Source organism: Mercenaria mercenaria, chromosome 3 (assembly GCF_021730395.1).
Source record: "Mercenaria mercenaria strain notata chromosome 3, MADL_Memer_1, whole genome shotgun sequence".
NCBI classification, from domain to species: domain Eukaryota; kingdom Metazoa; phylum Mollusca; class Bivalvia; order Venerida; family Veneridae; genus Mercenaria; species Mercenaria mercenaria.
Window position 1 is genome coordinate 95619794 of NC_069363.1, and position 27920 is coordinate 95647713.

General features: G+C 35.2%; 1 protein-coding gene across 1 annotated transcript; it reads right to left on the minus strand.

Annotated features, from left to right (window-relative positions):
- Nucleotides 1–7414: 7414 nt before the first annotated feature.
- On the minus strand, nucleotides 7415–26450 carry LOC123544659 (ATP synthase subunit delta, mitochondrial-like). The gene is made up of 4 exons (XM_053539855.1): nucleotides 26229–26450; nucleotides 9561–9717; nucleotides 8935–9023; nucleotides 7415–7830 (listed from the first exon to the last, which is right to left on the minus strand). Exons 1-4 carry the CDS (start codon nucleotides 26448–26450, stop codon nucleotides 7699–7701), a joined length of 600 nt encoding a protein of 199 aa, XP_053395830.1. The 3' UTR covers nucleotides 7415–7698.
- Between the last annotated feature and the right edge of the window lie 1470 nt (nucleotides 26451–27920).

Below are 27920 nucleotides of genomic sequence, written 5' to 3' on the forward strand. Positions count from 1 at the left end.
CTAGGTCAATAACCAACCTCACTGGGTCAAGTCCCATAACTCTGACATGTATTTTGGCTAAGTTGTGCCCCCTTTTGGACTTGGAATAGATAAATAAATAGATATTTTAACATTTAGGGTAGTATTCCTGCTTCTTGGACAACAATTTGAAAAGTCAAGTTGTCTTATGGACAGCTCTTGTTTCAGTTTAATCATATGCAAACTAAAGCTATAACTTAAAGTAATTATAACACCCAGACATCCCTTTCATACAAACAAGAGGACCATGATGGTCCTGAATCGCTCACCTCTTCCCACATGACCCAGTTTTGAGTATGATGTCGTTTTTTCTATAATTTGACATAGTGACCTAGTTTTTGAGCTCATGTGACCCAGTTTTGAACTTGACCTAGATATTATCAAGATAAAAGTTCTGACCAATTTTCATGAAGATCCATTGAAAAATATGGTCTCTAGAGAGGTCAAAAGATTTTTCTAATTTTAGACCTACTGACCTAGTTTTTGACCGCAGCTGACCCGGTTTCAAACTTGACCTAGATATCATCAAGATGAACATTCAGACCAATTTTCATACAGATCCCATGAAAAATATGGCCTTTAGAGAGGTCACAAGGTTTTTTTATTATTTGACCTACTGACCTAGTTTTTTTAAGCCCTTGACCCAGTTTCAAACTTGACCTAGATATCATCAAGGTGAACATTCTGACCAATTTTCATGAAGATCCATTCAACGGTATGGCCTCTAGAGAGGTCACAAGGTTTTTCTATTTCAAGACTTACTGACCTAGTTTTTGATCGCAGTCGACCCAGTTTCAAACCTGACCTATATATCATCAAGATAAACATTCAGACCAACTTTCATACAGATCCCATGAAAAATATGGCCTCTAGAGAGGTCACAACGTTTTTCATTATTTGACCTACTGACCTACTTTTTGATGGCACATGACCCACTTTCGAACTTGACCTAGATATCATCAAGATGAACATTCTGACCAATTTCTATGGAGATCCATTCACATGTATAGCCTCTAGAGAGGTCACAAGGTTTTTCTATTTTTAGACCTACTGACCTAGTTTTTGACCACACATAATCCTGTTTCGAACTTGACCTAGATATCACCAAGATGAACATTCAGACCAACTTTCATACAGATCCCATGAAAAATATGGCCTTTAGAGAGGTCACAAGGTTTTTCAATTATTTGACCTACTGACCTAGTTTTTGATGGCACGTGACCAACTTTCGAACTTGACCTAGATATCATCAAGATGAACATTCAGACCAACTTTCATACAGATCACATGAAAAATATGGCCTCTAGAGAGGTCACAAGGTTTCTCTATTATTTGACCTACTGACCTAGTTTTTGATGGCACGTGACCCACTTTCAAGCTTGACCTAGATATCATCAAGGTGAACATTCTGACCAATTTTCATGAAGATCTCATGAAATATATGGCCTCTAAAGAGGTCACAAAGTTATTCTATTTTTAGACCTACTGACCTAGTTTTTGACCGCACATGACCCAGTTTCAAACTTGATTTAGATATCATCAAGATGAACATTCAGACCAACTTTCATACATATCCCATGAAAAATATGGCCTTTAGAGAGGTCACAATGTTTTTCTATTATTTGACCTACTGACCTAGTTTTTGATGGCACGTGACCCACTTCCGAACTTGACCTAGATATCATCAAAATGAACATTCTGATCAATTTTCATGAAGATCTTTTGAAATATATGGCCTCTAGAGAGGTCACAAGGTTTTTCTATTTTTAGACCTACTGACCTAGTTTTTGATGGCACGTGACCCAGTTTCGAACTTGACCTAGATATCATCAAGATGAACATTTTGACCAATTTTCATGAAGATCTTGTGAAATATATGGCCTCTAGAGAGGTCACAAGGTTTTTCTATTTTTAGACCTACTGACCTAGTTTTTGAAGGCACATGACCCAGTTTCGAACTTGACCTAGATATCATCAAGATGAACATTCTGACCAACTTTCATAAAGATCCCACAAAAAATGTGACCTCTAGAATGGTCACAAGCAAAAGTTTACGGACGGACGGACGCACGGACGTACGACGGACGCTGCGTGATCACAAAAGCTCACCTTGTCACTATGTGACAGGTGAGCTAAAAATGTAAAATGTGAGGACATTTGACATTCAGGTATGACCTTGACCTTGAACCTAATGAACTGTGTTGTTCACAATGCATGTCGTTTGCTGAGGTGAACAGTTTGTGCTTGTTTTGTGAAAACCCTTCCAGTGGTTAAAAATTGAGCAGAAACAAATTTGAGCTATTTCATCTTTTACCTCTTAGAAACACCTTTATGAGGTAATATTTGATACTAGTTGTATGAAAACCCTTCTAATGGATAAGAAGATAGAAAGTGAGACGAATTTAAGCTACCTGACCTTGAATCTAGTGGCCTAGGTTGGGCACTCTGCAAGTCATTTTAATGTGCAAAGTAATTGATGCTAGTTGTGTGAAAACTTCCTATGTATTCAAGGACAAGGAGTTAAGCAGATTGAATTTTGACCTCCAAATTTGTCCTTGACCTTGGTCCAAAGCATGTCGTCTTGATGAGGCTAATAGCTGATGCAAGTTTAATGAAAATCTTCTTTGCAGTTAAATCTATGCAGCATTCATGAATACAGAAGAACAGAACAATGGAAAGCCATAGCATAGCCTGGATGTACTTTGTTTCTGGGAGTTTAATAAATGTCCACCTAATAAGCAAAACTTTTGTTACACGAGGTAGTTCTGCATGTTTGAAACAAATAAACATATATTCTAAAATGTAGAATTTTATTAAATTGTATTTTTTCAAAGCATTATTTTATACAAATATATTCAGCCAAAACCTTTGCTTGAAGTTTTAGCTCGACTATTCAAAGAATAGTTTAGCTATTCTACTCACCCTTGGCATCACACCTTGGTTTAAGTTTTGCATGCAAGTACATATGGCAAAGCATATAGCTTTGAAACTTATTTTTTCTTTTTCTATGTCAATTACCAACCTCACTGAGTCAAGTCCCATAACTCTGACATGTATTTTAGCCAAATTATGCCCCCTTTTGGACTTAGAAAATCCTGGTTAAAGTTTTACATGCAAGTTACTAACTCTAAACTAATGTAGATATTGAATTGAAACTTCACATGTCTTTAGGGTTATGAAACTAGTTGATTGCATTAAGTTTTATAACTCTGACATGCACTTGGCCAAATTATGCCCCTTTTTGGAAGTTTTATGTGCAAGTACATATGGCTATTATTAAAGCCATATAGCTTTGAAACTTATTTTTTCTTTTTCTAGATCAATTACCAACCTCACTGGGTCAAGTCCTGCAAGTTTGACATGTATTTTGGGCAAATTCTGTCCCCTTTTGGACTTACTCTTGATAAAGTTTCGTGTGCAAGTTACTATCTGCAAAACATGTGCAGATATAAAATTGAAACTTTTTAAGTGTCTTCAGGCTTATACAACTAGTTAATGGCCTTAAGTCCCATAACTCTGACATGTATTTTGTCCAAATCATGTCCCCTTTTCAACTTTAAACTTTTGGTTAAAGTTTTGCATGCAAGTTACCACCTTCAAAACTAATGCAAATACTGGATTGAAACTCTATAGATATTTCAACGTTTAGGGTAATATTGCTGCTTCTGGGACAATGATTCGAATAGTCAAGCACTGGCTGTCTTATAGACAGCTCTTTTTTTTAAAAAAAATTGGTCATCAATGAGCTTCTATGGGAAAATCCTTTTTGCTGATAAAAAAAATTCCATAGAGTTTTATGAAACATCTCATAGTTGTAGATTTACCTATTTTAATCATATGGCCAAATAAAAAGTATAGGTTAATCATTTCCTAGCCCATCTAAAAGATTGCTTTTGGCCTGCAAGAAGGTCTAACCATTTTATTCATCTGGTAAAGACCTGATGTTTTGGTTCATAGCCAAATCCTGCTTATAAGACAATAAAACAATCACATATACTGCATCAATCCTATCTTAGCTGCTTTATCAGCTCACAGACAGGCATTTGCTGGTGGTCCCCATTAAGTTCAAGCAGATTTCCTGGGTTCATGTTTGATCATGCCAAAGGGCTTTAAGTTAGTGTATTTCAATTTCAAAGTCTTATTCTTCAAAAGAAATGAGATACTTTTTAAGTAGAATGGGCTAGTACTTGTTCCAGCAGGTTCCTTGTGTCAAATGTGGGACTGCAACTGGAATATTGTTGTAAAAAAGATACAAAAGACTGATTAATTTGAAAAAAAAAACAACAACAAATAAACAACTGTATCCTCCAAAAGTGCAAGCTTAAATGTATATGCATGCAGCCTTTGGTACACTTCTTTAAATATGAGACCTTACTTGAGGCCATCAAAACGTTTTTAATTTACACAAGAGCTGTATAAGTTGAATATAACAAATTTACAGTTTTAACTAGAAGACGCTTTTGTTAAAAAGTGCATGTCTCCCCCAGTGCATAGTCGTATAGGCAAGAAGTCAATAGGGGTAAAGAGCGAAAGTCAAAGAGACACTGATGCTTGGCTGCAATAGGGATCATTTACTTGGCATGTCCAATCATACCACTAAGTTTCAACATTTTGGGCCTGGTGGTTCTGGGTCAAGTGGTTCTCATCTTATTGATTGGAAAGAGTTTTCTATGTTCAGCCCCCTGTGACTTTGACCTTTGATAGAGTGACCCCAAAAACATTAGGGGTCATCTACTCTGTAAGTCTTATCACCCTATGAAGTTTGAAGGCTCTAGGTCAAATAGTTCTCAAATTATTGACCGAAAATGGATTTCTATGTTCTGTCCGCTGTGACCTTGACCTTTAACAGAGTGACCAAAAAATCATAAGGGGCCATCTACTCTGCATGTCCAATCATCCTATGAAGTTTCAACATTCTGGGTAAAGTGGTTCTCATGTTATTGATGGGAAACGGTTTTCCATGTTCCAGCCCCAGTGACCTTGACCTTTGATGGAGTGACCCCAAAAACAATAGCAGCCGTCTACTCTGCATGATCAATCATCCTATGAAGTTTCAACATTCTGGGTCAAGTGGTTCTCAAGTTATTGATCGGAAATGATTTTCCATATTCAGGCCCCTGTGACCTTGACCTTTGATGGAGTGACCCCAAAAACAATAGCAGCCGTGTACTCCATAAGCCCTACCATCCTATGAAGTTTGAAGGTTCTCGGTCAAATGGCTTTCCAGTTATTGCCCAGAAATGAAGTGTGACGGACAGACGTACAGGGCAAAAACAATATGTCTCCCCCAGTGAGACATATGCTCAGGTGAGCAAATTTGAACAATCTTGGTAGAGGACCTCTAGATGATGCTAAATATCAAATATCAAAACCCAAGGACCCGTTGTTTTGGACATGAAGGTTTTCAAAGTTTTTCCGATACCAGTGGTTTTTGAAGAAGAAGATTTTTTTAACAAGAGCACCGCCTTGCGGGTGCTGACGCTCATCTGATTTTTTTTGTGTGATAGAAATATTGTCCTACCCGTGATTTTCTAAGTCTAAAAAGGGCCATCATTCTTGCAAAAAGCAGGATAGAGTTATGTTTTTTGATGTACAGTGTCCACTTATGATGGTGAAAAACTGTTGAAAGTTTTAAAGCAATAGCTTTGATAGTTTATGAGAAAAGTTGACTTAAACATAATACTCAACCAAGAAAATGATTTTCTAAGTCCAAAAGGGGCAATAATTATTGCAAAAATCAGGATGGAGTTACGCTGCTTGCTGTACAGGGTCAGCTTATGATGGTGAACAAGTGTTGCAAGTTTCAAAGCAATAGCTTTGATAGTTTAAGAGAAAAAGTTGACCTAAACATAAAACTTAACCAAGAAATCTGATATTTTCTAAGTCCAAAAGGGGCCATAAATCTTGCAAAAAGCAGGATGGAGTTATGTTTCTTGCTGTACAGGGTCAACTTATGATGGTGAACAAGTGCTGCAAGTTTTAAAGCAATAGCTTTGATAGTTTAGGATAAAAGCTGACCTAAACATAAAACTTAACCAAGAAAACTGATTTTCTAAGTCCAAAAGGGGCAATAAATCTTGCAAAAAGCAAGATGGAGTTATGTTTCTTGCTGTACAGGGTCAGCTTATGATGGTGAACAAGTATTCCAAGTTTCAAAGCAATAGCTTTGACAGTTTGGGAGAAAAGTTGACCTAAACATAAAACTTAACCAAGAAATCTGATATTTTCTAAGTACAAAAGGGGCCATAAATCTTGCAAAAAGCAAGATGGAGTTATGTTTCTTGCTATACAGGGTCAGCTTATGATGGTGAACAAGTATTCCAAGTTTCAAAGCAATAGCTTTGATAGTTTAGGAGAAAAGCTGACCTAAACATAAAACTTAACCAGGCAACGCCGACGCAGACGCCGACAACCGCTCAAGTGATGACAATAACTCATCATTTTTTTTCAAAAAATCAGATGAGCTAAAAATGTTGACGGAAACATGACGCACCATGGACATTGAGTGGTCACAAAAGCTCACCATGAGCCTTTGGCTCAGGTGAGCTAAAATAGGACAGTCCAATTTATGACTGCTGTTAATTGAAAGAATGGTTATGTAAAGTGTTACAAAATAACAAAGGACCTATTAAATTAAAACATGTGGCTGAAATATTTTTATGAATGGCACCTGTCCAATCACTCTAAAACAACAGTAGCTTGTGCGAATAATGCAGTTTCATATTAAATACTTCATAGCACTTGTCAGAGGATGACAACGACATTACACTAGCAGAAGTATCTGATGCGTTTGTAAAGTTTTTCGGGGGATTTTACTTTTCTATCAAGAGGACTGCCGATACACAGTGATGTTTTGATAAAAGTTGAAATACACAAGCATAAAACATTCATATATGTGTAGTAAACAGAGAAAATCCATGATAATCTATGTGGAGTTAAGAGAAAACTCATATATTATATGTGGAGCTAACAGAGAAAACCATGATAATGTATGTGAAGTCAAAATAGAAAACCCATGATACCAGTAATCTATGTGGAATCAAGAGAAAACCAAAGATAATCTATGTGGATTCAAAATAGAAAACCCATGATAGTCTATGTGGAGTCAACAGAGAAAACCCATGATAATCTATATGAAGTCAAAAAAGAAAACCCATGATAATCTATGTAGAGTCAAACGAGAAAACCAAAGATAATCAATGTTGAGTCAAAATAGAAAACCCATGATAATCTATGTGGAGTCAAAAAGAGAAAACTCAGACATGGGGCATCATACTTGTACTCAGTAGATGAAAGTGCACCTAGAACAAGGCAGTACTCCATGTTATATATACACAACATATGCTTTCACTCAAGCAATATAATCACATTTCTGGTATGAATATGACATGAACAATTGTGTGTCTATAATTTATTCACTGTAATATTAATCTAGTAGATTACAATAACAGCATTCAACACAAAAATTCCAAAACTTCAACCAATAAACTTCCTGATGGTAGGAAAATGCATTTTAAAAGATAATGCATGGCCCTGATATAATTAACACTCTTTTATAGGGAAAACATCTTTTAATACTTTTTAAATTCCCTCTCGTGTAATCTCTAGAACATTAAATTCTTCTTTCAACAAGTAAAATCTGTTTCTAACACAAATGAGAAGATCTAAGTTTCTGTGATTTTAATGAGTAGTGGCCATGGCTTTAGTAAGTTCTTCTAGGCATTCCACGGCGATCTGAGCCTCGGCTTTATCCTGGTCAGTTTTTGCTGAGTTCACAGCATTCTGGGCCTCCTGAAGATTGTGCTGCACTTCCTGTCAAGAAATAGAACAACTTTATTACAATCAAAATTAATCTACAAGATGACACCCTGAAAGTACAGAATGTACTGTGTCAAACTGAAAGAGAACTTTTTTTATTAAGTCTGTGCATGAGTATGACTGTTACACAAATATGTTTTTATTTACAATTACTAACAAAGTACCGAACACCACTCTTTCTTGGTATAAAATTACAATTCAACACCTGTATGTCATCCTGTTAAAAGGGCTGTCATACAGAATATCATATGATTGAGAAATAAACAAATTTCCACAACTTTTGGACGATTACTTATATTACTAGGCAAATAAATGCAAAGTTGCATACTTGGAAACAGAAAATATCATACACGTCAACTGACTGAGAATTTAAAATACTAAAATTTAGAAATATTTCAAGACAGTCCTATCGAACATAATGACATGTTTATTCTTGGTTATATACAAAATATTAAGGTTACAAAGGAATCCTGTAATAAGTAACTAATAATGAATTGTATTTCATCTTATTACATACTCATTTATAAACTCAGTCAAACTTCAATGGAACCTAAAACACTGAAGTTAAATTTTCATATTGGGGGTGTGACGTCATTTGCGACGTCAGTTTCATTATCTTGTCGCATTTAAAAGTTCTTTTACAATGATATTTCAGTTTTACTCAGGCTTAAGAACAATTTTATCACATTTTTATAATAATTTTAAGTATAAATGTGTATGTAATAAAAAGATTATTAGATCTGCATCGGGAAATATGCACTCATCCTTTCGCAGAATAATATTTCTCTCCTAAAGTCAATATTTCTGCTGTAGAACTTGTCACAATTTCTCGATACAAATCTAATAACCTATAAATATTGTTGCAAAAATTCCTCCACAAGGACATTGTAGTTATTGCACACTCACTGATCTGTAAAATATTCCAAGTCATATTTGCATATTATCTATAATCTGATGGTTACAAAATTGATATTTGATGTTAAATTCCTTTTTCATGTAAACATGGCCTAAGTCCATAATAAGACTGCCATAATTTATTAAATATTTCACCATACGGAGATGTTAATAATATATTGCAACATAAAATTATCATTTTACCTTTGCCTCGAAGCTTTCCAATGGATGGGCCTCCTCTGCTAAAATTTGTACAGATGAATCATTGTTTACTGTAACTGTGCCACTGGAAACTGAAATATAAACATTAAATAATCCATAATATCTTGGTATCAAAAACTTCAGGCATATCATGAATTTCTATTCACTGCAACCAAGAAAAGTGACCTCAAGCAATGTCTGTAAATTGTATCAAATTGTTCCATTGTTGTTAACATAAATGGTTGGTTGTTTTACAGAATACATTAAAATTCATGTAACTCCTACTTTGAGGAATATTTTGACTCTATTACATGTCTTGCAAAATCTTCAAAGGAAAACCAGACTTCCTGAAATATTTACTAACATTTCACAAAACAGGACTTTTATTGTATCATTCCAAAGAAATTCCATTCACCATTTTCAAGCTTAGTTCAATTTACACCAACAAAAGGCATTATATTTTTCCAAGATTGCAATTACGGATAAAAACCACAGAGAAATTCACAAGAAAGAGTTTACAAATACTCTTTTAATGGGCATATATACCTACAGAAAGGTACAAAAAGTTTAATTAATGCTTACAAATTATACAATATACTCATCTTTTCGTTATAAAAAAACTGACTCACCAAATATTTTCTTTGGAGCGACACCATCTTGTTCAAAGACAGATACAATTCCTGGTTTTAGAGCTGCTATTGTGGGCACATGTCTCGCTAGAATACCAAAAACACCACTCAGTGTTGGTACGTCCACTTGCTTCACAACCTCAGCATTGTAATATACCTGAAGAGTAGAATGTCTACAGTGTAAAACTAATAGTAAATACACCAAAACAATTTATATCTATATATTTCAACTGGTTAAAAGTTCAGGGCTCTTCATCAGGAAATTGGGAAGAGGCCCTGACCTTTCAAATTGGGAAATTCATACATGATAACTGCTAATTTTGGGAAAAGAGCATTTTATTGAAACAGGGTCTTTTTTCCTTCTGCAAAAGAGGCATGTAACAGAGGACACAATTGGTGGTTTCTAATCATAAATGAGCTCATTGCTTCCTATTTGTGAAATATAATTGCCAATTTTTTTTATTTTTTTATGGGAAGTTCCTGTGCCACTGACATGACTGAACTTTGGGAAAAATGACCTTATTTTTAATTGGGATGAAAAGCCCTGAAGTTACTTCTGGTACAGTAAATTTTGCTTTCAAACATCATTGTACTTGCTTTTCTGTAGTCCTTAAATTTCAAAACAGCCTATAAATTTAACTAGAACTGTCACAGGAGTGACTCATACCCCCACCATACGGTCTTGTCACAGAAGAATGGCAACCATAAGAAATCTTAAAAAAACTTAGTCTTTGGAGTACTTCATCCTGGGCTTCCACATGTAAGTAATACTAGTATAATGCTAGTATAGTAATACTAGTAAATATATTAAATCTCTAATATTAGAGATACACTAAAAGTGAATACAAAAAAGTGTCTTACCGACCCATGTTACCACAGAAAAATGTATTTACTTTTTACATAGGACTTATAATAAAAAAGTTAGAAAAATACCTAAAATATTGAAAATCTAAAAATAGGATTTCTAAAAATAGACTAATTCCTGGAATTTAAGGTGAAGAAACTCCATACAAAAGTTAAAAAAAGGTTACTTCCCTTTGGCTCTAAGCCAATCAGAATGAGATATAGTGAAAATACATCAAAATAACCTTAAATTCTAGGTAAAAGGGACACAATTCAAGAAAAATTAGTGTCAGAGTTATGCACCTTGTGTCACATGATGTGGGTGATGAGGTGGAACATCTATTTTAAGTCTGAATCAAATCCATTCAGTAGTAACTGAGATATAGTGAAAATACATAAAAATTAACCTTAAATTCTAAGTAAAAAGGGGCATAATTCATGAAGATTGGTGTCAGAGTTATGCACCTTGTGTCACATGATGTGGGTGATGAGGTGGAACATCTATTTTAAGTTTGAATCAAATCCATTTTGTAATAACTGAGATATAGTGAAAATACATCAAAATCAACCTTAAATTTAAAGTAAAAGGGGACATAATTCATAAAAAATTTATGTCAGAGTTAAGCACCTTATGTCACATGATGTAGGTGGTGTGGTGGAACAACTATTTTAAGTTTGAATCAAATCCATTTAGTAATAACTGAGATATAGTGAAAATACAACAAAATTAACCTAAATTCAAAGTTAAAAGGGGGCATAATTCATGAAAACTTGTGTCAGAGTTATGGACCTTGTGTCACATGATGTGGGCACATGATGTGGGTGATGAGATGGAACATCTATTTTAAGTTTGAATCAAATCCATTCAGTAGTAACTGAGATATAGTGAAAATACATCAAAATCAACCTTAAATTCTAAGTAAAAAGGGGCATAATTCATAAAAAAAATTGGTGTCAGAGTTATGCAGCTTATGTCACATGATGTGGGTGATGAGGTGGAACATCTATTTTAAGTTTGAATCAAATCCATTTAGTAATAACTGAGATAGAGTGAAAATACAGCAAAATTAACCCTAAATTCTAAGTAAAAGTGGACATAATTCATGAAAACTTGGTGTCAAGAGTTATGCACCTTGTGTCACATGATGTGGGTGATAAGGTGGAACATGTATTTTAAGTTTGAATCAAATCCATTTGGTAATAACTGAGATAATAGATTTCGGGACGGGACGGGACGGGACGGGACGGGACGCGGCAAAACTGACTCCTATATACCCCCCTCAAACATGTTTGGTGGGGGTATAAAAAGGCATCACATATTTTACCCTATAACTAAACAATAAATAGAAAATCAATGGCTTCTTTTTACAGAAATTTCTCATTGCAAATGCATACCCACATTGTGCTACATGATCGTAACTGCAGAACAAGTTTTCCCATAGGATTTGACATTTTAAACACTGGAAATTTAGGCAGCAGAATAATGCACTATGATGATGCCTGTTTAGCTCAACAAGTTATGTAAAATAGGACTTGTGCCAGTTTGTTGGTTCACCAACTGTCTGATTTGTATATAGTGCAGAGCTCAAACTAGGACCAATTTTTGGGAGGTCACTTCTCTCTTTAGTCAAAATAATTCAATGTTCTGATTGTTTTAGGTTTGTGATGGGCAATTGAAACGTCAAAACTTCGAAGCCTCTACTACCTCCCCGATAGCCTAGTGGTAGAGCGTCCGCTTTGAGTGCGGGAGGTCGTGGGTTCGATCCCCAACCGCGTCATACCAAAGACGTGAAAAATGGTACCAGTAGCTCCCTTGCTTGGCGCTCAGCATTAAAAGGGAAACTGGCCTCTTCTCTCATACCCTTGTGGCGATGGATTCCATCAGGAATTAGGTGTCGAGAGTGATTAATATAAGTTGTAGAACTTCCTTCACGATCAAACTAAAATAAATTATGTAAAAACTAAAACTTCAAAGGACCAAAATACTGGAGGATAAATCATAGTACACAGTAATATGAAGTTATTGGTTTTGTTGCTTGCACATATTGCACGTAAACATAGTAAACATTAATAGTGTACAGTACATACATAGGTTTAAATCACAAGAAAATTTGTATTTTTTTTTACATAAATCAATGAGGAATTTAATCCCCTTTTGATTCATGTTTTATTTGAATTTCTGGCCAATTCATGACATAATCGGGATTTAAACCTTTAGCATGTACGGCTCTCCCATACTGAAGTCATTCAACCAACATATTTTCAACCGATTTCTTTACTTTTCAAACCAAAGTATTTCTGAAGTGTTTATAACTCTTTAATCCTGCGAAAAATATGATCGCAAATTCCACAAATAGTGCAATTTGCACGCCGAAACTGGAAGCTTTTATCAAATTCTTGCTTTTCTCGGGACCGATGAATTAAAATAATATACTTACTGTTTTCCTTAGTATTTAAGAGATGGATTGTGCTCGTGAAAAAAAGTTGCCGTTATATTTTGTGTTTTTTGTAAATATTTGATAAATAGCTCTCTCTCAGGTTTGAGGCTTGTTGAATATGAAATGTTAACAGTGTTTTTCATCGTTTTAGATACATAGTAAATGAAAGAAACAGGAAACAGTATTATTTATAAATAATAAATTAATCTGAGAAAAACACGATCTCAAATTTGATAAATTATTGATAATAATTAGCACATTGTACCCTGTAATCAGACATATTTTATTGGTTTAGTGTTTTTCTCAAGACTGAAGAATTTAGTTATGTTAACATGGATTGTGCTCATAAATTGTTGAGTTCAATTTACTACTTGAGTAGAGAGCTATTTATATAAAATAAATTTTGATATTTCTGGGATTAAAGAGTTAGATCTATAAATACTTCTGGACATTTGCCCCCCAGTTGAAATGCCAGATAGGACATTTGTGTGTGTGTGTTGAGTTTGTTTACCCTCGCCACCGGTTAAGACCATATGGGCGAGCATAGCTTCAATTATATAACAACACTTTATAGGCTACGTGTACAGTGTGTACCATAATTCACAGTCTAAAGTAGGTCAAAGTGACCTCCAGTGGACTGTGAATAAGATGGGAACTTAATCCCATACATTTATCATAAAAACTACAGTTAGAAGAAAAGACTAACTTATTTCACTTCTTCATTTTTATATGTGTATCTTCTTTCATGTACCTCATATAGTGTGTCAAGGCATTTTGTTTTCCCCAATTTATACTATATCAATTATAAAAACATATTTTATATTTAAAACTATATTTATAAGTGTGACAGAGACAGCAAAGTCATAAATTTATTGAAAAACTTCTGTTTGTTTACATTTTTCAGCCGAACCACGGTTTTGGCAGGCCAACGCTGATTGGTTAAAACCGCGTTGTCTGCTTTGTCGTGATTGGCTGTCCTAAAGTTGTTTACAAATCAAGTAGGTCAATCCGATTTTTCTGAAAAACAGAAAAAACGAATTTAACCACCTGATTGTTACTGTAATAGAAAATAAATCATTTTTGATGTTAAATAATATGTTTTTACGTAAACCATAATCATTTTTATATACTGCCTCTGTCATTTAGCCTAAATTTTATTTTTGGCATACTTAACTATTATCTGGACTTTATTATTACTGAATATTGATGATGACCATATAAGAATAACAATGTTGCCAGATATCACATTGAGATTCTAACAACTCTGAAAAATCTGAGTTGTAGACTAAAGCCCCATTTAGCTATCAGTAATGTCTGTATTGCCTGGTATGTGGTGAAACTGTCTTGTTGAACATATATAATATAGTTTCACTCTTGAATGGGCTCATGATGACTTTTGCTCCATATTATTTACATTGAGCCCATTTCTGCAGTAAACTGCTAAAATTACTTATACTATAAAAGAGAAATAGTATATATTTATGTACAATATGGAGACTTTTTTAACATATCAGGCAACATGTAGCTCCCTTCCTCCCATATGAATAATAATGGTCATCAATCAAACAATATTTAAGACAATGCCTTTCATGTGACCCTGTTTAAGATATGAATAATAAAAACAATCCAATATATAGTAAACACCGTTTCATGGCTTACTTTTTAGGGCCACTGTTAAAAAAATAACAATTTATATAAAATAATTACATTTGGCATATATACAGATAAAACCTGAGGGTCACATGATATGGCAACAATTAAAACCTACACAGTTATAGCATATGAATTCGTGTATACCATGGCGTCTGTACTGTATTATTGGGTGGATAGGACAAGAAGCAACAAACATATTTTTTTTTTTTGATTCTTATTGTTCTTTTTTAAGGCTTATTGCTGTCTTTATCTCCTTTGCTGAATCAGCTATAACCATTATAGCTGATTGGTAATTTACTAGAGTTTCCTGGGGTGACCGGTTATATATAAGTATAATGTTGCTCAACTATTCTAACTAATAACTTGCTCGGCTAACATATATTTTTCAGCAATCAGTATATGACCAAAAAATGTTGACAGTATAGCCTAACCGTCTGAATATTTTTGTTTTCCATTTATTTATAGTTTGGTTTCGGGTTGATATCCAGCTATGCAGAGGGATGTAAGACAGTTCACACGATCCTTACATTTACCAGTTATCAACCTTACTGTTTTAGTACCCTTTAATAAAAATCATAGAAATAATTAATATTACTACCCATAATTTGTCTACTGATGCCAATACAATATATGTAATTACCTAAAATTTTGCTTTATCAAAGGAAAAGACTTACTGTCTTTCATCTTTTCTCACAATTGTTCTAATACCAATTAACTGTTATAGAGTTTTTTTTTTTTTAACGAATATATGTAAAATGTTGATAATCCAATGGATATCTATTATAAATTGAATAGAATAGAATAATATATACTAGCACCCCTATATCTGTTCAGTTATTGTTATTATTCTGTGTTTACTGCTTACCCAACTTTGTGTTCTATATTATCAAAGTAAGATAATGAATATCTGACACAATCTTATTAATATGTAGTATACTATTTAATTTTCAGTTTTACTTATTCCATTATATTAAATACAATGGGGATGTACGGCAAGTCCGCACTCCCTCAAAAAACCCTCTATGGGATTATATAGAAATATCAGGTATTTCTGACAATACTGACAAATTTTTTGTTGTCAAGTATAAACCTCATTATTATTTAAATTTTTTATACATGTACTATTAATATTATTTTACTCTAAAAGGTTATTAAAGAATTATGCAATGCTTTATATAACCAGATCTTTTGGTTATATTGTGTATTATACATATTTTCTTTTGTCAAGTATGAAAATCCAGTATAAATCTTACACTATTTTGTATTAAATATTTAGGTTATGAAAAGAAACACATGTGGGAAGCAGAAAACCTTGATAATGTTTATTTTAGATTTTATCAGTTAATCTACAGTCTAGAATAAATTTTTCTAATGCTTTAAAGACAGCTACTCTATTAATTTTTGGTGGATCTAGTATGTTTTTTAATGTATAATTGAGGTCACAGAATGATAATGATTGTTTCAAGGCTTCTCTATTGGTGCCAAATTCACCACAGTCCAGTAACAGATGTTTAGTATCATATTTCACTCTACACTGGGCACAAACCGGTTCAATCTTCTTGATATATTGCCCGATACTCCCGGGCAACAGGTTTGTGCCCAGTCTCAGCCGTGTTATGGTCTTATCCACCTTTTTATCTTGCGAATAGACCACTGGACGGCTGAGCCCCACTGAAGTCTTAATGTGTTTATTTTTCGGGTCACCTATAGAAACATTTGCTTGCCACTTGGCCAGAATATAGGTTCAAATCCTGGAGTATACTTCAGTGGGTGAGAGGTCAATATGTTTAGTTACTCTGTCAAACATCAGTCCCGCCTTGGCCGCCAAGTCAGCTCTCTCATTGCCAGATATACCTATGTGTGCTGGACACCATACTATGGTGACCTCTAGGCCTGCGTTCAGGCCCTCATTATATAAATTAATTATTTCTGACAACAGTTCTGGCCTCGACTGACTATTATTTCATTTCAGTGAGGTCAGTGATGATAGTGAATCCGAAAAAATGGCCACTTTGCTTGGTTTATTGGCCAAAATCCAGCACATAGCATTTTTAATGGCAAGGAGTTCTGCTGTATAGATGGATGTATTATTAGTTAACCTATCGATTTGTTCGAAATTCATTGATGGTACTATAACAGCAGAAGCTACCTTGCCTGAATTCGGACATTTGGATCCATCTGTATATATATGAACATGACCTGAATATTTTTCGAAATAGATTTTTGTTTCTGTATTTGCGAATTGCGGCAAATCAGATTTGTTCACTTTTTCTGTTATAGAATATCAACATCTGGCAATTTGAGAGTCCATGGCGGAACCACGAGGGTCTGGTGTTCGGCAACATTTACATCTCTTAGGCCACAATTCTCAGCCAATTCCTGGGAATGAGCCCCAAATGGAAGACTGTGATTTTTGAACTTTGATTTAACAAAATAGCCTGTACCTAATAAGGTGTGTACTGGGTTATTAGTTTTAGAGGCCTTAATTCTGGTCCAATATTTTAATGTTTGTTCCATTCTTCTTAGTTTCAGGGGAGGTATTCCTGCCTCCACCTCAAGGTCCTGTGCAGGGGTGGAGCTGAGGGCACCCAGGGCCAACCTCAGGGCATTGTTTTGGACTCTATCAAGCTTATTGAGTAGAGTATTGCTAGCACCAGAATAGATTTGAGCACCATAATCTATTTTTGAACGTATAAGGGACTTATATAGTAGTAAAAGGCTATTTTTATCTGTCCCGAAATCTGTGCCTTTTAACATTCGCATAACATTTAAGTCCTTCTGGCACCGTTTAACCAAATCTAATATATGTTGCTCGAATGTGAGTTTTTTATCCAATAATACTCCTAAAAATCGAGCAACTTTAACAAATTTTATTGGTGTGCCGCCTAAATTAACGTTCAAAGTGTGCTGTATTTTATTTCAAAAAAGAATAGCTACTGTTTTAGTTTCTGAAATTTTAAATCCCCAGTTTTTAGCCCATCCCCATAGAGAGTCCAAACCTGCCTGTGCATCCTGGGCTAGTTTGACCAAATTGGACCCTGATTTCAGGGCTCTCGCGAGTGGGCGACTTGAGCGAAATAGGCGCTCTAGAACTTCAAACTTCGCTCAAATCTAACCTCAAAGCGAAATGCAAGTCGCCCGATTTTCTTGATTTCCGCACTCACTAATTAGTGCTACCCGGACTGTTTACAATTTGCACGGTGTCATATCGAGTGCCGAATACACAAACACACGCCGGGAGCATAATTTAAGCTCCGCCTACTTCAGGTACTTGCGAGATTTTCCCGATTAGTGTGAAAGCGAATCAAATTATCCGATACACCTCGTTGATTGTGTTCAGCCAATTAGCGTCGCGTTTACATCTTTGACACTTCGTTCTTAATTGTCAACATGTTTGAGTGCAAAAAGCAAAGTTTTTTTAAAGAATCTGCTGATTAACCATGCGATTAATTGGAATTTGGTACACAATTATTTGTTATCTATGATAAAAGAACGACATGTAATGTATAAACTATGTTTAAATTGACTTCCATCGATGAATTTATTTGAATATGTATTTCTAGATTACACAGTTTACTTTCAGTTTTATTCGAGTGAGATACTGACATTCCTCGGTGAATGACTCGGTGTTAATAATAAACACTTCATACAAGATATAACCAAAATTCGGCGGGTTACATTTACAGAATCGGCTTGAATTTTGAAAACGACTTTTTTCAGAATTTTTTAACGAAACAATAACCACTGTATGGGAAATGATCTAACTAAGAAATGAATGGTCACATCAATACTTTTTATCAAGAACATTACAGCCACCTTTCAAATCACTCAACATCATTGCAGTAGGAAAAGTCTTCCCACTTCTCCCTAAAGTCTCCTCACTTCTCCCTAAATCAGCTTGAGGGAGAAGTGACTTCTCCCAAAAAATTGGACCTAGCTAGACCCCTGGATTTCCATGTTCCAGAATCATCTGCGAACTGGCTGATGACCATCCCAGAGTTTAAGAGAGTATCTGGGAGACCGTTGATTATAATAGAAAAGAGCAACGGTGAAAGGATCGAACCTTGAGGAGTTCCACGTTCAAGAGGTTCTTGATCCGAAAGTACCCCATCTACTCTAACAGAAATTTTTCTGCCCTCAAGGAAGGACCTTAAGTACTGGAAGCAGGCGCCTGTGATGCCATATTCTTTAAGTTTATATAGTACTCCAAAATGCCACGTTAAATCAAAAGCTGCAGTTAAGTCCAAAAATATTGCAAGCACTGAACGTGATCTGTTTTTGGCTTGTATCACATCGTGCTGCAAACGCGCAAGCTGATCCAAAGTGCTTCTTCCCTTTCTAAAGCCAGATTGAAAGGGGTTTATGATATTTTTTAATTCCAGAAAGTGATCTAAACGAGCCTTTACCATCCCCTCCAGTAATTTCCCTGAGTGGGAGGTAAGGCTAATTGGTCTATATGATTTAGGGTCGTTTTTATCTTTTCCATTTTTATGTAATGGTATCACACACGCCTCCCTCCACACTGCTGGGTACACACCCCCCTGCCACACCCTGTTGTATAGTAACAACCATAACTCCAATATAGTATCGGGCAGGTGCTTAAACATTTGATAGGACAGGATATCCAGCCCCGCCGCAGAATCACGCCTTTTATTAATGCTATCTTTTAATTCATGAAGAGTAAAAGGTAGGTTTAAAGTGGTATCATTTTCCCCCGGCTCATATACTGTATTTCTGTGACGTGACTCAAAATCTGCCTGATATTGAAGGGTTTCCGGTAACATATTTGAGTCACTTGAGACCTGTTTGTAGTGCGTCACCAGAAACTGAGCCTTTTCAAGGGGAGTTTTTGTGATATTATTATTTAGTTTTAGTAGTGGTACAGGGTTGGAAGCTATACCTTTAATCCTTTTAATTTTTTGCCAAAATATTTTTGCACTACATTTACTAGTTGATATATTTTCACAGAATTCTTTCCAGTTCTGTTTCTTAGCTTCCAAGATGACCTGTTTGGTTTTATTTTCTGCTTGAGTCAAATTGTCAAGATTATCAGGACTAGGGTTTCTTTTAAATTGGTTTATTGCCTGTTTTCTTTCCTGTACCACATTTTTACAGGCATCATTCCACCACGGGACTGACCTGTCCTTTCTTGGTCCAGAGGTAGAGACAGGAATAGATTTTTCAGCCATGTCCAGTATCTTTTCCGTTAAATTTGTGGTAAAGGTGTCAATGTTATCACTGTAGACATCCTCAGGTTCAATACCTAAGCACAACTGATGAAAAGTAGACCAATCTGCCTTTTCATAATTATATTTAGTCCCATATTTCTGTTCTATATTTTCTTGTATTTTTGTATTTAATGATATATATAAGGGGAAGTGGTCTGATCCCATGTTATCATTAACTACTCCCCATGCCAATTGTGCCGAAATCTTGGGACTGGCCAAAGTGAGGTCTATACAGGAGAATATACCTCTACTTTTGTCTAACCTTGTGGGAGTACCATCATTCATAATAACCAAACTGTGATTTTCTGCCCAGTTCCAAATATCCCTACCCCTCTTATCTGTATAATTTGACCCCCAATTTTCATGATAAGCATTAAAGTCACCTGTTATCACACAGTCTTGTAGATTGTTATCTTTAACAAGATGTTCTGTTATCTTGTTCAGTGATTCCAGGTTACCTCCCCTTGCATATAAATTGACCAGGAATAGAGGAGATCCTAGTGTATATATTTTAATCAATTGTATTTCATAGACCACCTCCCCATCTTTGTCCCTGGGGCTGTCTACAGTGACCACCTCATAGTTAATTCCATGTTTAATATATATTGCTAGTCCCCCTGCAATAACCCCTTTTCCTGTTTTTGGATTGGAATAGTGCTTAAATTCTGAATAGTATCCAGGAATAGTCCTAATGCAATTACTAGTAAATTTTGTTTCCTGGACACATACTATATCAATATGATGGTTATTTTCTAAAAAAAGCTTTAATTCTGTATGTTTGACACTGGTCAAACCTTGTATATTAAAACTAATAAGTTCTAAAGACTTAGACATGGTTGGTATTACCTCCCCCTACTTTATTACTTAATATTGTTTTAATGAATGGAGACTTGATCAATTTAGTAATTTGCTGTCTACCACATTTTAGTTTTCTAGGGGTGCTAGGAATATTACATCCCCCACCGATCATGGCCGTGCCCCGGGTAGATGTTGCTCTAAATATGGTTTTTTTGGTGATTTTACTATCTAGCACCTCTTCCTTATTTGATTCTAAATCCAAACTACTGATTAGTTTATTTTGAATAAAAAGGTGTAACTTATTTTTTGCCGGTCTAGCTTTGCTTGCTATGATGTTCTTGATGATTTTGGTCAAATCGTCAATGGTAGTATGTTTTACTTTTTCTTGATGTTGAATTTTGAAATGGACAGATTTTTTTTGACCAGATAGAGGTGAAGTTTGTGCAGATCTGTCAACTGCTATAGACTCCATTTTTGTTGGAGTTTCTTCAATAGCCACCAAGCCAGAAATTGATAAATTACTATAATTTTCTGTTTTAACTTTACTCTTATTTTTTTGAGGAGAGGTGCTAGAGTTAAAAAGTGAGGAATGTAAGGAAACTATTGAGTCCTCATCTGTGATGTCGAACCCTCCGTCGTCACTGACGGTGATATCCTTAGATCCCGTAGAGACTGACGGAGAGTCCGGTACCTCAAATGGGACTTCACTATCTATCTCTATATTCTTATTTGTTGTTATTATTGTTGGGATAGAGATTTCTAATTTATTTTGAACCTGATTTTCATTTGTACATTTAGGTCCCACTGGGGTAGATGCTTTTTGTGCGGTATTATGTATGTTGCCATAAGAATTATTTTGTACAACTTCGGACTGGTTCGAATCCCTGGCTTCCGGGGACCCAGCCCTCCCCCGCACACTGCTGCTATACAGGTCATTTACTGTTTGACTGCTCTGTAACCGGTGTGCCATTTGCTCCCCCTGCTTTTTAATTGGTGAACAGGTGGGGGAGGGGTCAGTCCCCGGACCCCGGGCTAAGTTTTCTTGTTCAATAATGGCGAGTTCTTCCGCTAAAATAGCTTCTGCTCTACCCCAAGAGACTTTTCTATTTTTTGATATGGCTGTAATAGCCGTAGCTTTTGTGTATTGAACACAACCCCTGTAGGACGCCGCATGATCATCTCCGCAGTTTATGCATTTGATATACGGCGAACTACAGGAGTCAGTTCTATGTTGCCCGGAGCATCGGCAACAACGGGGGGGTCTTTTACAGCCACTGGCCGTATGGCCATAGTCCTGGCAATTAAAACAACGAGTTGGGGGCTGTATATAGGTTTCAGTTAGATACACTATATTTGTATCTTTTACTCTTAGTTGTAGGGGACACGCTCCACTAAATGTGATTTTGATAGCCCCAGAATCTTTACCATATTTGGTTTTTAAACGCTGAGCTCTGAGTACAATAGCTCCTCTAGATGTGTCAAATTCTAACTGTTTGACAAAATCTGAGGCATTTTCAGAAACCGGCACCCCATGTATTACAATATCAAATGTCGGAACTGAGGACGGCAGTTGAATATCACAAAAAACCCCTCCAATATAAACATTAGAGAGGTTTAAGGCCATAGTCAGTGCTTCCGCACTTTTAAACTCTAACAGCAAACTGCCAGACGCCAATGGTGTGACACGTGTTACGTTACTAAGGGTTTTTCCTATATCCGACGCTATCTTCCTCAAATTTAAGTTTTGTATGAGGTTTACGGTTTTACCCTTTATAGTACAAATATGCCTTGACACACTATACCGGACATGATGTTCCTCTTTTGGGTCTAATGTAGAACCGACAATTCTTGAAATATCAAGAAAATGTCGACCCGGACCTTTTCGTGCAACTTTATTATGCATCATACAAATGCGGCACAGCCGCTGTGTAAATATATATTTTGTGTGTTGGTGTATGTACGGCACAGCCGCTTATACTGACAATATGTTTCTATTTCATAATATATTAAACAAGAAGTGAAAGAAAGAAAAATAGTAGACACACTCTACAGGTAAACAAGCTCAACACACCTAACAGATCCAATATGATCATATATATTAAAAATTTACTAATTTATAAAACGGAGGAAAAGCATGTAGATACAGCTGGGTGGGGCGAAACTTCTAGTCGTCGTAGCCAGACAGCGCGATGAAGTAGAGCACCAAACTCAACGTTCGTGGTTTGCACTAGTATAATGTTAATGATTTGTATAAATGTCCGTGATTATATTGTGCGTTTAATAACAAATATTTGCAATTTTGTAACAGAAAAGTTACTTCCGTCTGTTTACATTTCAGACCGGAAACGGTGTCCCAGATCAGATCAGATAACATTGCACAGTCATATCATTTGCCTCCCACTGCTTATTTTTAGAATGGACATTTGCCCCCCAATATCAATGTCCTATATACCAGTAGATATGATTGTGTATTATGTTGTTTTATTATCAAAATTACTCTAAAAGGCAATTTTTCGTCCTAAAAACTTTTTTTAATTTGATAAAAATTTGATGAATATGTTAATTGCATCCAGGTGTTAAGGTAAATAATAGCCTATTATTGAGTTATAAAAGAGCTCATAACAACATAATATTTTTTAATTTGTGCAATGTTTTTAGCACTCAAACTTGTTAATTTGGCAATTATGTGCTAGAAAATTGTAAGAAACAAAGACATTGTTATCCGCAATATGATAATTATCTTCTATTAAGTTCATAAACAATCACTGGGGGACAAAAATATTGGGGGGCAAACGTCCGTTTCAGAAATAAGCACTGGGGGGCAAATGTCCTATCTACCATTTAAACTGGGGGGCAAGTGTCCAGCTGTCCACTTTTTCATTGGGGGGCAAATGTCCTGGGGGGCAAATGTCCGGATCCCTTATTGAGTTGATATTAACCTATCATATAAAATATTAATCACATCAGATTTTTCTTTGTTTCTTGATTAGTATAATGAGTTATTTGAATTTTTTTTAAATAGTGCATATGAATGAAAAATTATTTTGGCAATTTTCACATTTTTTCGTTACAGGTATCTACGGTGGCATAGAGGGGACACAGGAAATATTTTATTTATCAAACGTCCTATGTCCCCTCTATGCCAACGTGATCAATAAAATAGATCCTATATAGATACGAACGTGATAGGTATCACATGCAAACGTGTTAGCTACCATATGCGAACGTGATAGCTAACACGTGCGAACATGATAGTTATCACATGCGCACGTATTAATTAACACGTTCGCACGTGGAAGCTAACACGTGCTCACGTGATAAATAAAACATTTCCTATGTCACCTCTATGCCACCATAGGTATCACACGTGCTGATTACAAGAAAGCCGTAGATGAGGACAGGGACCATCAATTTGTGTGTGTGTTCGGGTTTAACGTCTTTTTCAACAGTTTTTCAGTCATATAACAATGGTGTCTTACTTGTAGCAGTGAGCACAATGCCCATCTTTATAGTGCTGCCTCACTGGAATATCACGTCTTAGACAGGTGGCATGATACCCCACCCAGTCACATTATACTGACACCGGGCTGACCAGTCCTAGCACTATCCTCTTAATGCTGAGCACCAAGCGAGGAAGCTACTAGTACCATTTTTTTTTTTACGTCTGAAGAATTTTGTTTCACACTGAAGATAAGTAGAAAATACAGTGGATGATAAATTATACCTTAAATTACAATTGTAAAAAATGAAGACTTCACTGTATGTAGTATAAGTTACAATTATGAAGAGTTCAGCTGTAAAATTGAATTCACTGCCAATTTTGTAGAATTAATTCATTATTAAAATGAATAATCAAAATTTTTAGGACCTATGTTTTACTTATTTAGTTACAATTAGAGGTAATGGATGTTGAGGTTGAACCAGGTATCATCGTAGACCAGCTCAACCAATCCTTTACGGCCTTTATGTGTATAGATGAAAGTGGTCATATTGTTAAAATTATGTGATATTAAATATAAGTTTTTGTTTTTTTTCAAATACGCTTACATATGTGTCATTGATGATTACATAAGGACTATGTGTATGAATGAAAGTGGTGATACTTGTTAAGATATTTATGTGATTTTTTTCAAATGTGCTTATTTTTTAAAGGAAATAGTTCAGTGATGTGTAATATAATAAAATATCTGGAAATACAATTGTTTCCTTGTTTAATTCAATAATGAATTAAGAATGACCCTTTCTGTCTTTAGTTATACTTTGTCTGGAATGTAGACTGTGTATCAAGTGTCAGCTGCCAATCAGTGACACATTAATTTCACAGGAATTTCATAGGAATTCACACCTCCCTGAGTAGCCTCTCCCCAACCCAACTAGCAAAACCTTAAGCTTGCCATTTTGTCTTTAACATCCATTAAAATTCGGTATTTTTGGCTTCTTTTTTTTTTTTAATTCTATATTCTGAAATAAATATGCATTCATTGAAATATGTCTGGTTGTGTAATGATGCTTTTTCAGAAACTAGTATGTAGTCAATTGTATTGATATAACTAATTAATTTTTCACCGATTTTTTTTCCATTTGACTCAAAGTTATCTACACATTTTGCCTAAAATAAACATTCATGCAATTCATTTTATTGAATAATTTGCAAATTTAACTATAATCTGTAACAACTTTTTAAATACTACAGAATTATTATTAAAAACAAAATCAAAATTATTCTGTAATTCAAGAGGTATAATAAATTTTCTAAGTTTCTAAGTTATGTAGTGAAATAAATAACAATTTTTTACTGATTTTTTTTTTCAGTTTGACTCAAAGTTTTCTACACATTTTGCCTAAAATAAATATTCAAGCAATTCATTTTATTCAATAACTTACAAGAAGGAATATTATAATTTAACTTTTTTATATTTTTGTGAGTTTTGTTAAAAAAAATACTTAAATTATTTTGATTTACAATTGACATATTTAATTCAATAGACCTATAAACCATTTTTTTATAAGACTATAGAATTATTCTTAAAACTTAATCAACATCATTTTATATTTCCAAATAATAATCAAAGTTGCTGAATATGTTGATTAAGTATGTGCTCAAGTTCTGCTGTTATGCTTCTTTGATCTGAGACTGCTCAATACCTTGTAGACCATTAATCAAAGATCAATCAAGTATAACAGTAGATCTTTTAACACCTATTTAATCACTATAAATAATCAGGGGGTGAAACATCTAGGGGTGAAACAACCAGGAGGTGAAAAGTCTAGGGGAGAAACGTCTAGGAGGTGAAACGTCTTGATACCGGTTGGATACTCGTGCCTGTCACAGTGATTCAGTACAGCCACAGGCAATATATATTCTCAGTTTTCCTAGAAACCCCCAAATAGTACTTTACTCCCCCAGTTTTGGAGACAGCGTTTATGTATCTCTTAGTGAGGGGGTGCAAATGTGCAAGAAAAACTCCTCAATTTTTCACCCCAAACTTTAACTGGTTAAAATGTTTAAATGCCTGTGGGAAAACTGATTCTGCAAGAAAATGTAAGTTACAGCATTTTAAAATGGGTCCTGGCAGCCACTGGAAGTTTCTGAAATTTATACAGAATAAAGAAAAACAGTTATTTTTTGTCTTTATGCCTAAAGATATTAAAAATTTATGTTTACCCCACCCACCGGTTATTCATTTAGAAATTAAGTCACCACATACTTTTCCTGGGGACGCAAACGTGAATGACATGCTGTCTGGATCTGTGCTTTCGTTACATTTTTGCTGAGATAATACTGAAAGCCTCTGACACTGAGAAAGCAGTCGAGGTCCTCTTAAAAACTGCCGACAAAGAGACATGTTTGCACAGAAAATGGAGGAAGGGCATCTGCAAGGGAGCTTACTCTTGGACCACAAATTCCATTCGTTCTCAATATTTTTCATACCTTTTAGTTTCGTATCACATGGAAGTGCTCAAATGTAATTAAGAAATAATTTTTAGCAAAAAAGTGTTTTAACAGTATTTACCGCCTGAGTAAGATTAGGCTAAGTAAATTCTTAAATTTTGATGCTAGGTTAGTTATTTTGAAAACATTTATTAAATCCAACTTTAATAGTTTTCCTCTTGCACTTATGTAGCAAAAGTACTACAGAAAAACTGAATGGAAAAACTTCAATATATAGCACTTAGGATTATTTTTGATGAATACTCTCTCTCTCACTCGACATGCGCATTATTTAACAAAGTTCATATGACATCGCTTCATTTAGGTAGGCTCAGAACTATTGCCGCTGATACCGTGACATTTAAAGAGTTTGCAAAACTAGACTTCAAACAAAACTCGTCTGAAAATGTATCATAAGATTCTGTGGTTTGTAAAACGCATGGTTTTGTAATTTTCAATATTATTTATTTATTAGGCATTGATATTATCACGCATTAAGGATATTATTATGCAATGCATTGTAAACCTTCTCCGCACATTAACTTCAGTTGCATATAGATTTATTTGATGTACACTGTCTTGCCATATATCATGTATTGTATATCCTCATGGGCCATTTGGCCTAATGGAATATTGAAAATAAACTATCATTTAACCCTTAGCCTGCTGCAGGCGAATTTAACAGCCTTTGCAAACAGCTTGGAACCAGATCAGACGCCGATTAAATCGGCGTCTGATCAGGTTCCAAGCTGTTTGCTACTCTGACAATATTTCTTCCAATTTTGGAGCAAATTGAATGAACTTTACAATTTTAGCAGATGACATTTCCAGCAGACGACAATTTATCTAGCATGCTAAGGGTTAAAATAATTCGTAATATGTCACCAGAAAATTTAAGAACGTTAAAGACTCTTTTTACAATTTCAGGTATGCAAATACGTTAGAAGTACCCAGGGTGAAAACTGCCAGGTATGTAAATACGTTAGAAGTACTCAGGGTGAAAACTGCCAGGTATGCAAATACGTTAGAAGTACCCAGGGTGAAAGTACCCAGGGTGAAAACTGCCAGGTATGTAAATACGTTAGAAGTACCCAGGGTGAAAACTGCCAGGTATGCAAATACGTTAGAAGTACCCAGGGTGAAAGTACCCAGGGTGAAAACTGCCAGGTATGCAAATACGTTAGAAGTACCCAGGGTGAAAACTGCCAGGTATGCAAATACGTTAGAAGTACCCAGGGTGAAAACTGCCAGGTATGCAAATACGTTAGAAGTACCCAGGGTGAAAACTGCCAGGTATGTAAATACGTTAGAAGTACCCAGGGTGAAAACTGCCAGGTATGCAAATACGTTAGAAGTACCCAGGGTGAAAACTGCCAGGTATGGCAAAAATCATTTAGGTTTGATTAAGAAAAGAAGAAAATAACTTGAAGAGGTTGAAGAAATTAATGCCATTTCCACAAGGATAAAG

What these genes read in the sequence shown, in the direction of transcription:
- LOC123544659 (XM_053539855.1), bottom strand. Translation starts at nt 26,450, where the DNA reads ATGAAAAATATTGAGAACGAATGGAATTTGTGGTCCAAGAGTAAGCTC. An exon ending in CGCTCCAAAGAAAATATTTG is followed by an intron (nt 9,024 to 9,560) that starts GTGAGTCAGTTT and finishes TTTATATTTCAG; the next exon opens with TTTCCAGTGGCACAGTTACA. An exon ending in TGGAAAGCTTCGAGGCAAAG is followed by an intron (nt 7,831 to 8,934) that starts GTAAAATGATAA and finishes ATTTCTTGACAG; the next exon opens with GAAGTGCAGCACAATCTTCA.